The following is a 15,278-nucleotide window of genomic DNA, read 5'->3' as shown; positions in this document are numbered from 1 at the left end:
ATCTGTCATCCACATCCCTATAATGTCTATTGAGGTGAGGGGGTTGAATATTTCTGATTGCAACTGTATGTATATATACATTATGTTGTCAATTTCATTGCAGTGTCCCGATGCAAACTACAATTGTGATTTACTCAAACCCGTGTTTGAAAAGAATTAGAGGAACCTGAACTTGTGTTCAACTTGAAGTTGAAGTTTTCATCTTTTCTTAAACATGACAAACTATACTGAAACTAACCACTACTGACTAAACTAAACTATTTATTCACAAACATTTATCCTGCAAACATTAGAAATCATCCACTATCCGTGTCAAGGTTGAACGGGCGAGAAATTACAAAACATCACATTTTCTCTACACTTTATTTCTCACAGTTAACTTATTACATTGACAATCAAAAGGGTGACACAACATGTGATACACATATAAACAGATGTACAAAAAGGAGAAAATAAATGAAATACCTGCCATGAACGAATAAAAACTGAAAAATATATTCGTTGATAGCAGCAAATTCACACTAGGAAACTAACCATCTTTTCTTTATACAAAGGGTAACTTGTTATTATTTTTTCTTACAGCTGAATGCCCACTGACTTGCACTGGCACTGCTACTAAATGCAAAATGCCTGAGGCTTCCTGGAAAGAAAAGCCCTTGTTAAAACAGTTGTAAAGGATCTGTTCAGTGTTAAGTGGATTTCTAGCAAGAAGGCGACAAAATTTGTCTTTTAAACCGACTCCTTCAGCAAATGAAAGAAGCAGACGCTGTCTGTGTTGTTATATCGAGACTGCAGTGCTGAAAGCTACATGCTCTATAATCTGTCTTCAAGTGCAGGACAAGGGGAACGCGTCCTGCCGGTTTCTTGTGCTTTCAGAAACAGATCATATATACTGCACGTTTAAGAAACTCTAATCCTGAGTCCTCGCTCGGTCCTGAACGCTCTGTAAATCCTGCTGAGCTGCAAAAATGCATTTAAATCAGCGTAGTTTATAGTGAAGCCATATTCATTAGTTACATCGAGGAAAGTCTTACAAAAAGAGCAAAAACACGGGAAACATCTGAATTAAATGAGATTTAAATGTGACCAGCATGGAGACGGAGAACGGCGTGATGAAGTCACTGAATCAAATATGAGAAACGTCATGTTGAACGCACCTTCTGGACGATTGTCTGTCTCCAGTCAGTCAACTGATCCTCAAACTGAAAACCACACAAAGGTGTTAGATTTAAAGGTTAATCAGTTAAACAAACTTGACCATCGTGACTAGGACCCATTCACAGTGACTTGTCCTTCCTGACTCCAACATGGTGACTCATATGTCACTGTGGCGCCTCAAACGTGACCCTCGTGACATGAAATTGTCCTGATGAAATGTTGATTAAAATATAATCACATTGACATGATCCTACTGACTCAGACATGATCGTAGTGACTCGGACAGTGACTCAGACAAACTCCTGGTCGTTCAGACTCTTGAACTTTGACTTCTACACTGTAACTCACTTTATTCTCATGCTTTTGGCCTCTAAATGTTGCCCGTGTGTCAAAGCCTCAGGATTTACTGAGGAGCATAGAGCAGCCATTCCAGCACTGTTAAAGAGAAGCATCAGGCTGACAGCACGTCAGTATATTTAACGCGAGTTGTTGCAGAGGGAACAGTAAACATCCTCAGCAGTTACAACCATTCCTATAAGCAAAATAGAGTTATTTGAAATCGCTTTATCTTATACATTTAACGTGATGCAGCATTTTTAGCGATGATAGTCACTATTTCCAAAGAGGAATTTATAAAGTGCCAAAACCTTACTTTCAAAGTCGCTACAGGCTCAACTTCCTGTCCGGTGATTCGGAAGAAGCCGAGAGGAGTCGCTGCCGTCACCGGAGTTAGACGTGGAGGTGAAACCACTGATCATCGGCAGGGATGTGAAACTCACCAGGATGTTTTTGATTAGACTTTAGAATTGGGTTATGGGTCGGATAGGATAAATGGGTCGGATCCAGGAAAAATGAAGTCACCTCTGGGGGACCTCGTTATGTTTTTTAGGCTCATCGTAGGTTTTGGTTTGTACCCGACTTCTTGTCATTGGTGACATCTTGCAAACATTGTCATCTCAAAATACATTTTAAATTATGACATTATTATCCGTACTTTCAGCCTATTGGATTCTTTTGGATTCCTGCTGCCGGTCAGATCATTGTGTCAAGTAAAGTTAGTTTCCTTGTGACACAAACTAAACAATTTCTTCTTTACATTCAAGCGTTGAAGCTGGAAAAAGTAGCTTTGCTCTGTGATGCGTTGTTTGTGTGAATTGTGTCATGCAGCCACATTGTCAAGAGCTAAAAACATAAGGCACATTAAACAGATTATTTATGTAATGGTGATATTTTCTAACATCAAGTTGGAATCTCGGCGTCCGTTTTAAATGGTTTTAGATTTGACTGTTTTTCAATGAATTCATGAATGTGATGTTCACCTCGGTGTCTCATCGCTGTGATGATGTCAGTGACTCCTGCTCCTGCACCACACATCTATCACTCAGGCTTTTCGCCTTCATCCCCACTTCTCTCCATCTTCCCTCCATCGAAGACACCTTGTTTTCTTTTCTGCCATCTTCCTATTCTTCTTCTTCTTCTCTGGGCTCCACCATCTATAAAAGACGCCCATCCGTCATATCCTGTCTCCTCTTCCTCCATCAGAGATGTGTGTCCTGCTCCTCTTCTTCGTCCTCCTCCTCCTCGCCGCTGCTTGATTGACACCTGAAAGAGAAACCAGACGAGAGGCTTCATGCTGTTGCCGAGCAGAATGAAGTTTTCCCTTAAGAAACCAACAGCAGATCATTCAACACCAAAGCGATGCCACGTGTGTGAGAACATTATTCACTCATCCTTCCATCTGTTCATCTTTTTGTTCTCGTACATCCACTTCATCAGTCATCCCATCACCTGCCAGCGACTGCTGTCGTCTTTTCCTCTCTCGCCCCCTCGTCAGTCCGTTCCTGCTCGTGTGTGTATGTGTGTATGTTTGGATGTGTGTACCATGGCCAGATGCCATATTCATCAAGAGCTGGTTTTGATGATCTTCAGCTACCGCACACCCTGGTCCACGCGGAACTCCTCCTGTCACATACACACACACACACACACACACACACACACACACACACACTTATAGTATGCTTTCTCAGTGATTCTCCCACGTGTACACACATCCTCACCCCACATGAACACACACACTGAGAACTGGAGTGTCAAGATGATGGACCAGCCCATTAGCCTCTATGATGTTAGCTGCTGTGTCCCACAATGCACTGCAGTGAGTCTTTGAACCATGCACGTAGATTTCTGGATAATGTCACCAAGCTCTGCCTCAAAACATCTGGAGCTCAATATTCAGCCGAGGTCACAGGCAACACATAAAGATCCATAAATGATCAAATTAACATTTTGCTTCGGGGATGTTAAAAAATATGATTGGAGAATCATTCATTTTTACTTGGTACTTAATCAAGTTGTTGTTAATGAAGAAGCCTTTTAGTAATAAACTTAATTTAATTAATGAGGCTTGATATGTTGACGCTACATTAAGAAAAAGAGTCGGATTCAACCTCTGGACTAAATTTCATAACAATCCTCTTCCAACGCTTGAGATGATTTATTCCTTTTTATTTAGGAATTTAAGTATTTATATATTTATTTGTAATTGAGTCATGTCTCGTCTTCCATATTTTCTGCTGTACAGTATCAGGACTTTAGTTTCCTCCTCGTCCTCCAGTCCAGCAGGCGTCACTGTTGGCTCTGAGCTCGGTGTCTCTGTTTCCTGCCTCTGGCTCACTTTGTGGCTCCGAGACTCAAAGTGCGCAAAGAGGAGGAAGATGTCCGCCGTGCAGCTAATGCGGGTGTCGGTACATGAGCGGATCAGCGCCGCCACCGAAGACTTTCTACTGCAGCTGGAGAAAGGAGGAGAAACGGCTCGAGTCCCGGCGCTGAGAGCGATGCTAACCGAGCGGCTAACGACTGCGGGGGAGGAGATCCTGGCGGTGTTCGAAGACAAAATGGAGCGGTCCGAGCGGGAGATCTGCTGCCTGAGGAGGCTGCTGGAGGCCGTGATGAAGCCCGAACTCCGGCTGCACCGAGTTGGTGAGTCCCTCGAGGAGCCACTCACATGCTAACGTTAGCCAGCTGCAGCTCTGCCAACGTTAGCCAGCTGCAGCTCTGCTAACGTTAGGTAGCTTCAGCTCTACTCTTGTTTTTACTTCAGGCTCCGTTCTTTCTCTCGTCTTCACTCTCTCACATTGTGTTATAAACAGCTGCAGCGGCAGAGTATCAGTGTATTTTCTTTATTCATGACATCACTGCTGTCCCATAAAGTCGCTCTTCACCTCCACCTCAATAACAAACACCTCATGTCAGTGTCCGAAAGTTTCACTTCCTCTTCTCATCGCTTGATGCCGTGACTCCGTCAGGACTCACGACTGAAACCCATTGGTCAGCAGCATAATTGAATTGCTCTGACACATAGATGAATAAATCCATGTATGTCCAAGCAACACTTCCCCTGAACTGGATAATCTGGGTTTTATTGAAATACTAAAACTGGTTTACAACATGGATTGATTCAGTCACTGGAGTTGTGCAGTGAAGATGATCCCTGCTATTCCAGTCTATTCCTATTCCATTCCACGTGTTGATAATCGTAATATATTACGCTTATTTCAGGATAAAAGAAAACTTGCGGTTCTGTCTCGCTCCAGATGCAATCTAGAGAAATATCCCCTGGGTTCTCCAGCTTCAAGAGCTTGTGCATCACGGTTGTGCTGCTGTGATCCTTTTGGATTTGCAGAGTTTACAGAGAAATATGTTGTTTGGTCTCCGTCTAAAAAACTCCCACACTATGGCTATTTGTTTCCTGGCCCACTCCCACACTTTAGATGATCGTGGGCTATTTGTTTCCTGGCTTCAGTTTGCTCTTTTGGTGAATCAAAGCTTTGACTCGACGCAGCCATCTTCCTTACTCCTAATGACGTCATCACTAGAAGACCAGACAGTGATGAGAAGAGAGTTTGTGGTGATAAGAGCTGACGACGTCAGGGTGATGTCAACATGATCACATGATCTACGCAGCAGAGTTAATAAGTCACTTCCTGTCTGCTGCTCTTCCTTCACCTGAATAATAAGGAGGATTTGAAACTGTTGTGAACGAGTCTGTGCAGAAAACCTGCTATTGTGTTGTTCATGTGTGAAACACAAACTCTGGAGAAACTCTGACAATTCTCTGGTTTTTACCCACAGGTCATATCTGAAAATAGCTTAACCAACGAACTAACCTCCACTCGCCCTGCTCTGTTCTGTTAGTGTCCTTATTTGTTTATTTGACCTCAAAATATAAAACTTTTTTCTTCCAGTGTCTAATGCTGCTAAATTTACGATCTGCATCGAGATGTTAAGGCGATGTGATGGAAATTCAACTAGATATATTAAATAATGAAATTCTCAGACTGGAGTTGCTTTTGAGTCTTTATAATAATAAGTTCTGCAGAATTTGTACAAAAGGCACGGTGCTCAAAATGGAACAACTGGCCGCAAGTTCACCAAAGCCAGAACTTATACAAAGAGGCGTTACATGAAACATAATATGAAAAAAAGAAGACATGAAAGACATGAGATCATCATCTTTGTCTATCTGCTGTGTCTGTCTGTCAGCTCAACCAGTTGGAAGAAAACATCACCAAATAAGGGCCTACACCCTGTTTATCAAGGTCATAGCAGTGAGACACCACCAAATAAGGGTTCCATCAGGTAGACAGTATCAGAGCAGTGAGACACCTGGTCAGGGGAATTCCACTACCATAGACACTGGTCAGTGGAATTTTCCTCCACAGTGACTATGAACTACCTCAACATCTCTGCTTCCTGACTGTGATCCTTCAAAAATATTTTTAGACATTAAATGACAACCACAAGTTTTTTTTAAAACACTTCGGGAAACTCTGAAATGATAAACGTTTGTATTTGTATCCTGCAGACGTACAGCCGCTGATGGTGAATAAAGAAGAGGTTCCCCCTGAACAGCAGCAGTGGAGCCCCCTTGTGGACCAGGAGGACCAAGAGCCACCCCATATTGAAGAGAAACAGGAGGAACAGTGGACCAATCAGGAGGGAGAGCAGCTTCAACAACTTGAGCAGGCTGATATCAAGTTCCCATGGACTGCTGTCACTATGAAGAGTGAAGAAGATGAAGAGAAACCCGACTTGTCAGAGCTTCATCAGAGTCAGACTGAGGAGAGCAGAGCGGACTGTGGAGAACAAGAACCAGCCAGGAACTCAGGTCCTGATGGACATTTACAACAAGGTACTGAGGACAAGACTAAAGACTCTTCTGAGACTGAAGACAGTGAAGATGATTGGATGCAGACATGGGAACCTCAGTCTGGTTTAAATACAAAAAATAACAAACAGCCTCTAAGTGATATGAAAATTAAAACTGGTAAGAAAGCATTTGGTTGTTCTGAGTGTGGTAAAAGATTTCTTCAAAAGGGTGAGCTAACTGTACATATGAGGATTCATACAGGAGAGAAACCGTTGAGTTGCTCCTAGTATGGTAAAAGATTTAGAAAAATGGGTAATGTAACTTCATACTACATCAAGTATTAATATAGGAGTGAATGAATTTACTTGCTCTGTGTGGTTAAAGATTTAAGTTGAATCGTTTGCAACAAAAGATTTATAAGGATTTGTCAGCAATTTTTATATTATCTATATTCATAGTTCACTTTTGTAAATAGATAATTTAGAATTCCCCTTTCACCTGTTTTAGAAAAAATAACTCATTGAATAACATGAACGATTTGTGTTGATATTTCTTGTTTCTACTGATTTGATTTATTCCATATATATTACATAGCCCATATATACTGAATGCATTTTTCATAATGTCCTCCGTGTCTGGTAAAAGTTCGCCCCTAATTGACAGCTGAATATACATCAGAGAAGTCATACAGGAGAGAAACTGTTAAATTGCTCCTAGTGTGGTAAAAGATATAAACCAATGGGCAATCTGTGTATACGATTATTCATACAGCAGATCATTATTTTTACTTGCTATCTGTGTTGAAAAAGATTTCACGGAAGGTACCATTTTTAAAGAGTCATATGGGGATTCATACCGGAGAAAAATTAATCGTTTGCAACAAAATATTTGTATAAATCCATCAGCAGCTATCGATATTATCCATATTCATAATTCACTGTTGTAAAAAGAGAATTAAGAATCCCTCAACCTGTTTTTAGCAGAGTTAAACAATGTTTATGTTCCTACAAAATACAACTCATTGAATAACATAAAAGATTTGTGTTGATATTTCTTGTTTTTACTAATTTATGCCTCATATAATACACACCTATACAGTGAAGGAAATCAGTATTTGATCCCTTGCCAATTTTGAGGGGTGGCTTGTGCTGCAGTTGTTGGTGTAGAGCCTCGGTTCCCAAACTGGGGTACATGTACCCCAAGGGGTACGCGAAGTGGTTCAGGGGGTACGTGGGGAGAACATTTTATCTGCGTTTTCAAAGTGTAAAAGCCCATTACATTTTCAAACTGAGCTATAAATAATCGCGCAATATTAAATAGTCTGAATAGCCAACTCGCATTGCCAAAAATACCCATATTCAGCTAAATAATTACACTGCCAAAAAAAGTTACAGGTAGGTTAGTGACCGTTACTCAAAACTAGGGATGGGCATAATTAATCGACAATCGATTAATTGATCCTTAAGAATTTCGTAGATGACATTATTTTGTCATCTACGATTATTATAAGTCCTGAAATCCCTGACAATTTCAAAGTTTCAAGTGTTATAGGCTGTATACGTGCGTCGGGGGGGGGGGGGGGGGTACGTAGCTGGAGATTGAATGTCTGAAGGGGTACGAGACTGTAAAAAGTTTGGGAACCACTGGTGTAGAGGGAGAAGAGTAGAGGAGAGAGCACACAACCTTGTGGGGCTCCAGTGCTGATGGTCCAGGGCTCAGAGACAAGCTTCCCCAGCCTCACGCGCTACTTCCTGTCTATCAGGAAGTCATTGATCCGACTGCAGGTGGGCTCAGGCACGCTCAGCTGTGTCAACTTGTCTCGGAGAAGAGCTGGGGAGATGGTGTGGAATGTGGAGCTGAATTCCACAAACAGATCCTGGCGTAGGTGCCGGGGGAATCAAGGTGCTGGAGGATGAAGTGTAGTCCCATGTTGACTGCCTCGTCTACAGACCTGTTGGCTCTGTCGGCAAACTGCAGTGGGTTGAAGAGGTGGTTGGTTATGGCCTTGAGGTGGGTCAGCACAAGGCGCTCAAAGGTCTTCATTACTACAGAGGTCAGGGCGACTGGTCTGTAGTCGTTAGGGCCTGTGATCCTCTACTTTTTGGGAACGGGGATGATGGTGGATGTTTTGAGGCAGGCGGTCACCACGCATTCAGCCAATGAGGTGTTGAAGATCTCGTTAACACTGGAGACAGCTGGTCCTCACAGTACCTTAGTGTGGAGGGGGAGACAGCGTCTGGTACAGCTGCCTTGCGGGGGTTCAGACTCTTCAGTATCTCTCTCCTGAATGGTCAGTTGGGAATGTGGGTTAGGGTAAGACAGGGGTGTCCAAACTTTTTATCCTGAGGGCCACATACAGAAAAAAATGTGAAGGTCTGGGCCACTCACGCCGCCACGCCCCCCTGCCCTTGAGCGGACTGTTGACAGTGCGCCTCAATCGCGTAGCTTAGGGCGGGGGGCGTGGCGCCACCTAGTGTCAAAACTGAGTAGTACAATACAGTGGGCCATAGTCCATTACATTACAATTAATTTAGCTGACGCTTTTATCCAAAGCAATTTGCAATCAGTGCATTCAAGGGAAGGGGAGAGTGGGGGTAATGTGAGACACCCCCTGTATCTAGGCAACGGAACACATTTGTGGTCATGTGATCATTATGTTTTCAAGCCCCTCCCATTCCACCCTTGCCATGAAGGAGAAGTTGGTGCTGATGCTGTGGTTAGAATGTTTTTTCACAAAAATGTTCTTTGAGCATGTAAAATTAAATTATCTTGCATCAACTGTTTTGTCAAAACAAATTGATTCAGGTAGAAAAACGTATATCATACATGTTAGCCTGAATTGCTAAGAGATGTTGTTCTTTCTAAAATGTTGGCTGTGGGGTAAAGTGAGACATGTAGCACAAGTTAAGTTTAGTCTTAACCATATTTTAGTATAATATTACATTACATATGTTTTATTTTTAATGCCTTAAACATTGTAGAAAAGCCATCATGCAAAGAAACTACACCAGGAAGACAACCTGGGGCCAAACACCCCTCCCAGAGATTGAGAGTGCAGCCGCTGAGGTCATGCAAGGAAAGAAGTCCTTAAGAAAAGCTGGAAGGGTTAGAAATATTGATAAGACAACCCTCAAAAGATTCAGAAAGAAAAAAGAGAAAGGGGAAGTAAAATCAGAAGCCTGGGGTGCAGTAGCTGAGGTAAAGAGAATATTCACAGATGAGATGGAGGAGCTGGCCAAGCACTTGAAACAACTAGCTGACCAGTTCCATGGCCTTGCTCCAGTTAAGTGCCGTGAACTGGCATTTGAATACGCAGAGAAAAACAATATCCCTGTCCCTGCCAATTGGACAAATAAACAATGTGCAGGCAAGCTAGGGTGTGCAAGAGATCACATGAATCATAATAATCATAAATGTACTTAATTGACCTATTACAACATGTGTTGTTATGGTAGTTTTAAAGTGGAAAAAGTAAGTGGATCACTTTACCCCCTTGATTTCTCTGGTCTGTCTCACTTTACCCCCAAGCTGGGGTAAAGTGAGACACAAGACCACTTTTTTTACAAACAATCATATTTTCACTGCCCTTTGTCCTGAAGACATTCTGATCATTTCCATTGCTAGGAAACATCCTGAATTAATAGGAAATGTGTAAATTTTACTGATATATGATTTTAGCTTGCCTAGAGGGGTGCAAATGTAAAAAATGTCTCACATTACCCCGCTCTCCCCTAATCGAGGGTACAAACCCAGAACAACAAGAACCAAAGTACAATTTCTTCAAAAATAGAGCAAAACTACATAGTGCTATAAGTAACTGCCATTTCAGTGCCACTAAATGTTTAGTTTAAAATTTTTTTTTTATTAATTTTAATTTTTTTAATATTGTTTTTTTTTTTAATTAATTTTTTTTTTTTAGGCGGGCCAATTTAAAATGGATGGCGGGCCGCAGATGGCCTGCGGGCCGTAGTTTGGACACCCCCATTAAATTGTATTAATCTATCGTCGGGAGAATTAACGATAGATTTCCGTTTAATCATTCATATTTTTATATTCCAATTCACTATATATAGGCTATATTAAAATGCAGTGAAAATAGAAAAACAGCGTGTTTCCTCATTGAGATCTTTATTACAAGATGAACAACTCTTGTGGCAGTTAAACGGGTTCTGTCCAATGGTTACACTTGAAAATATGCGCTGTTGTACTCGTAAGCCCCGATGAGAGAGCAGCTAGCTGCTGAGAGCTAGCTGGATTTGACGGTCCTCGACCTCTCAGTCCGGTTGTTGTCACGTCCTCACTCCCAGAACCCCTCACCCAGCCCCGGATCTGTTCGGGTTCCCTTCCCCGTGGACTGAGGATCCGTGTGCGGAAGCCGAGCAGCGGAGCGGAGGTTAGCTGCAGGCTGCTTCCTCCAGCTGCTAACATCCTCACTGTGCTGCGTTCAGGGCAACTCGGATATTCCGTCCTCCTGCCACATAACGAAATCCAGTTTTTCGTTCATTTGTTCATGTGTGAAACACAAACTCTGGAGAAACTCTGAAGACAATTCTCTGGTTTTTACCCACAGGTCATATCTGAAAACAGCTTAACCAACTAACTAACCTCCGCTCACCCTGCTCTGCTCTGTCAGTGTCCTAATTTGTTTATTTGACCTCAAAATATAAGACTTTTTTTTTTACTGGTAACTATGACCTACCTCAACATCTCTGCTTCCTGATTGTGATCCTTCAAAAATAATATTAGACATTAAACGACACAACACAAGTTTTTAAAAACACTTCGAGATTCTGACATGATAAACGTTTGTATTTGTGTCCTGCAGACGTACAGCAGCTGATGTTGAATAAAGAAGAGGTTCCCCCTGAGCAGCAGCAGTGGAGCCCCCTTGTGGACCAGGAAGACCCAGAGCCCCCCCACATTAAAGAGGAAGAGGAGGAACCGTGGACCAATCAGGAGGGAGAGCAGCTTCAACAACTTGAGCAGGCCGATATCAAGTTCCCATGGACTGCTGTCACTATGAAGAGTGAAGAAGATGAAGAGAAACCTGAGTTGTCACAGCTTCATCAGAGTCAGACTGAGGAGACCAGAGCGGACTGTGGAGAACAAGAACCAGCCAGGAACTCAGGTCCTCATGGACATTTACAACAAGGTACTGAGGACAAGACTGAAGACTCTTCTGAGACTGAAGACAGTGAAGATGATTGGATGCAGACCAGGGAACCTCAGTGTAGTCTAGAGACAAAAAATAACAAACAGCCTCTAAGTGATATGAAAAGTAAAAATGGTAAGAAAGCATTTGGTTGTTCTGAGTGTCATAAAAGATTCAGACGAAAGTGCGATCTAAAAGTACATATGATGACTCACACAGGAGAGAGACCGTTTAGTTGCTCCGAGTGTGGAAATAGATTTTTTCAAAAGGGCGATCTAAATGTACATATGAGAATTCATACAGGAGAGAAACAGTTTAGTTGCTCTAAGTGTGTTAAAAGATTCAGACGGAATTGCGATCTAACTGTACATATGAAGATTCACACAGGAGAGAAACCGCTTAGTTGCTCCGAGTGTGGATTCAGATTTTTTCGAAAGGGCGATCTAACTGTACATATGAGGACTCATACAGGAGAGAAACCGTTTAGTTGTTCTGAGTGTGTTAAAAGATTCAGACGGAATTACGAACTAACTGTACATATGAAGATTCACACAGTAGAGAAACCGTTTAGTTGCTTCCGAGTGTGGTAAAAGATTTCTTCAGAGTGGCGAGGTAACTGTTCACATGAGGACTCATACAGGAGAGAGACTGTTTAGTTGTTCTGAGTGTGGTAAAATATTTCCTCAAAAGGCTGATCTATCTGTACATTTGAGGAATCATACAGGAGAGAAACCATTTAGTTGCTCTGAGTATGGTCAACGATTTCGTCAAAAGGTCCCTCTAACTGTACATAAGAGAAGTCATACAGGAGACAAAGCACTTAGTTCCTCCTAGTATGGTAGCCGCTTTAGACTAATGGGTAATCTAACTGCATATGAGTAGTAATATAGGAGAGAATGAAATTACTTGCTCTGTGTGGTCAAATTTTTAAGTTGCATCGTTTGCAACAAAATTATTAATTAAGATTGTCAGGAACTTTTCATATTATCTATATTTATAGTTCACTTTTGTAAATAGAGAATTTAGAATTCCCCCTTTCACCTGATTTTATCAGAGTTAAACAATTTCTTTCTCCCTAGAAAAAATAACTCATTCAATAACTTGAAAGATCTGTGTTGATATTTCTTGTTTCTACGGACTTCATTTATGCCATATATATTACATACCCATATGTACTTAATGTATTTTTAATAATGTCTGGTAAAAAAGTTGGCCCGAAATTAACAGCTGAATATACACAAGAGAAGTCATACAGGAGAGAAACTATTAAATTGCTCCTAATGTGGTAAAAGATTTAAGCTAATGGGCAATCTGTGTATAGTTCAATAATGATCTGCTATTAACATTAAAGCAGATCATTATTTTTCTTGCTCTGTGTGGAAAAATATTTAATTGTAGTTACACTTTAAAGAGACATGAGGATTCATACAGGAGAGAAATGAATCGTTTGCAACAAAACATTTATATAGAACAATCAGCAGCCATAGATATTATCCATATAAATAGTTCGATGTTGTAAAAAGACATTAATATTCCCTCCAGCTGTTTTTACCAGAGTTAAACAATTTTAATGTTCCTAGAAAATACAACTCATTGAATAACATGAAAGATTTGTGTTTATTTCTTGTTTCTCCTGAATTATCCCCCATATAATACACACCTATACTGTGAAGGAAATAAGTATTTGATCCTTTGCCGATTTTGCAAGTTGTTGTAACTGTCTGCTAAACCTGCCAGGTTATGCAGACTGTTTTATTCTGTTATTTGGGTTGGGCTTATTTTGTTCCTTATGTTCAACTATGTGTTGGGTTAATTCAGTTAGTAATTTGTTGTCTTTGTACACGTAGTGACTCCCCTCGCATAAATACCTGTAGCTTTAAGGAGCGGACCATTTTAATAAACGCACCTTCCTTCACTTCCGGGCCAAGGCAAATATAATTCCTGCTGTATAGCTGCGGCACAAGAATAGTAGCAGCATGGATGACAGACCGCAAGCAAAGGCAATTCACAACCGTACGGACCAAAATAAATATGGATTAAAGTTTAACACCCCTCGCCGAGCGGAACGAGGTAAGGAAGCGGGTTCTGTTCACTTTGCTGCAGGTAGCATGGAATGGGAGTCACTATGTCACATTAACTCGCCAAACAGTGTCTCACATGGTTATTTGTTTGTTTATGTATTTTACCGGTTGTATTTGGCTTTTATTGAATAATTATGTTGCATTTAGTGTCATTTTAGTTTTACGGAGCTGTGGCCTCATTTGAGAACTCTCTGCATCGTGTTTGGATAAGCCGGGGGGCTGTTACAGTCGTTAATTGTAATGGTAGGTAATTTTGTGTTGACCCGAATAAGATCACCAACATTTGTCTACTTCTCACCAAGCTGCTTGCCGATGGTCTTGTAGCCCATTCCAGCCTTGGGCGGCTGTGGCTGAGGGGTAGAGTGGTAGTCCTCCAACCTGAAGGTCGGCGGTTCGATCCCCAGTCTGATCCATCTGCATGCCGAAGTGTCCTTGGGCAAGATGCTGAACCCTGAATGGCCCCCCATAGAATAACAAAGTGCTGCAAGTAGATGCACTGTATGAATGTGTGATTGGGTGAATGTGAAACTGTAATGTAAAGCTCTCTGAGTGGTCATCAAGACTAGAAAAGCACTATATAAATACAAATCCATTTACCATTTGTGCAGGTCTAAAATCTAGTCCCTGGTGTCCTTACAGCTCTTTGGTCTTTCCCATGGTGGTGAGGTTGGAATCTGACTGATTGATTCTGTGATAGGTGTATGAGTTTGTATATATGTAAAAACTAAACATGTATAAATGCACATTTACAGCCTTATTTTTATAAATTTTTGTTTAAATTATTATTACATATATTTTTGGTACAGGTAAACAACATATTCATAGATTTATAGGAAGCTTGTTAAGTAAGATAATTGTTAATTAATGACATATGGAGAAGGGATAAGATTAAATAAGTTTGTGCTTCTCACTCATCTTCGAATATGTAGATTAAATCATGATGTCTGCTCATCACTAATTGTAAATATTTCTTTTGTCAGTTTATATACTTTACATGTTGGTATAATTTTTCTTTTTTTATTTACATGTTCGAAGTAAATAAAAATGAATGGAAAAAACAAACTGTTACTGTATGACTGTCAAAAGAAAATACAATAACTATGAAATCATGCAGTATGTGCATAAAGATGTTTCTCAACTCGTTAATGTGTAGTTTTGTTTACACACAGCAGAGTGAAGCACACTTTTATACTAGAGCTTAAATAATAAAGTCCATGGATCAATAGGTTCAATATATTCAATCACTATGTTTATAAAAGTACAAAAAATATGAAAAATACACTATCAATAATGAAATGAGTAATTAAATATGTTTTTACATAAATATATATGTATATATACATTATGTTGTCAATTTCCTTGCAGTGTCCCGATGCAAACTACAATTGTGATTTACTCAAACCCGTGTTTGAAAAGAATTAGAGGAACCTGAACTTGTGTTAAACTGGAAATGAAGACTTCGTCTTTTTCTTAAACATGACAAACTATACTGAAACTAACTACTACTGACTAAACTAAACTATTTATTCACAAACATTTATCCTGCAAACATTAGAAATCATCCACTATCCGTGTCAAGGTTGAAGGAGCGAGAAATTACAAAATATCACATTTTCTCTACACTTTATTTCTCACAGTTAACTTATTACATTGACAACCAAAAGGGTGACACAACATGTGATACACATATAAACAGATGTACAAAATGGAGAAAATAAATGAAATACCTGCCATG

The 15,278-nt window shown here is 40.6% G+C and overlaps 1 protein-coding gene across 1 annotated transcript; it reads left to right on the top strand.

The window, feature by feature from the left end:
• The first annotated feature begins 3,808 nt into the window (after window positions 1–3,808).
• LOC128455056 (zinc finger protein 39) lies at window positions 3,809–14,689 on the top strand. Its single transcript, XM_053438688.1, has 3 exons — window positions 3,809–4,140; window positions 6,026–6,487; window positions 11,136–14,689. The coding sequence occupies exons 1-3, from the start codon at window positions 3,876–3,878 to the stop codon at window positions 12,050–12,052; spliced, it is 1,644 nt and encodes a 547-aa protein (XP_053294663.1). The 5' UTR covers window positions 3,809–3,875; the 3' UTR covers window positions 12,053–14,689.
• The last annotated feature ends 589 nt before the right edge of the window (window positions 14,690–15,278 follow it).

The sequence above is a fragment of the Pleuronectes platessa genome, chromosome 2 (genome assembly GCF_947347685.1).
Source record: "Pleuronectes platessa chromosome 2, fPlePla1.1, whole genome shotgun sequence".
Taxonomy (NCBI): domain Eukaryota; kingdom Metazoa; phylum Chordata; class Actinopteri; order Pleuronectiformes; family Pleuronectidae; genus Pleuronectes; species Pleuronectes platessa.
This window is presented reverse-complemented; position numbering and strand designations above follow the sequence as displayed.

What these genes read in the sequence shown, in the direction of transcription:
- LOC128455056 (XM_053438688.1), top strand. Translation starts at nt 3,876, where the DNA reads ATGTCCGCCGTGCAGCTAATGCGGGTGTCGGTACATGAGCGGATCAGC. An exon ending in ACTCCGGCTGCACCGAGTTG is followed by an intron (nt 4,141 to 6,025) that starts GTGAGTCCCTCG and finishes TGTATCCTGCAG; the next exon opens with ACGTACAGCCGCTGATGGTG. An exon ending in TGATATGAAAATTAAAACTG is followed by an intron (nt 6,488 to 11,135) that starts GTAAGAAAGCAT and finishes TGTGTCCTGCAG; the next exon opens with ACGTACAGCAGCTGATGTTG.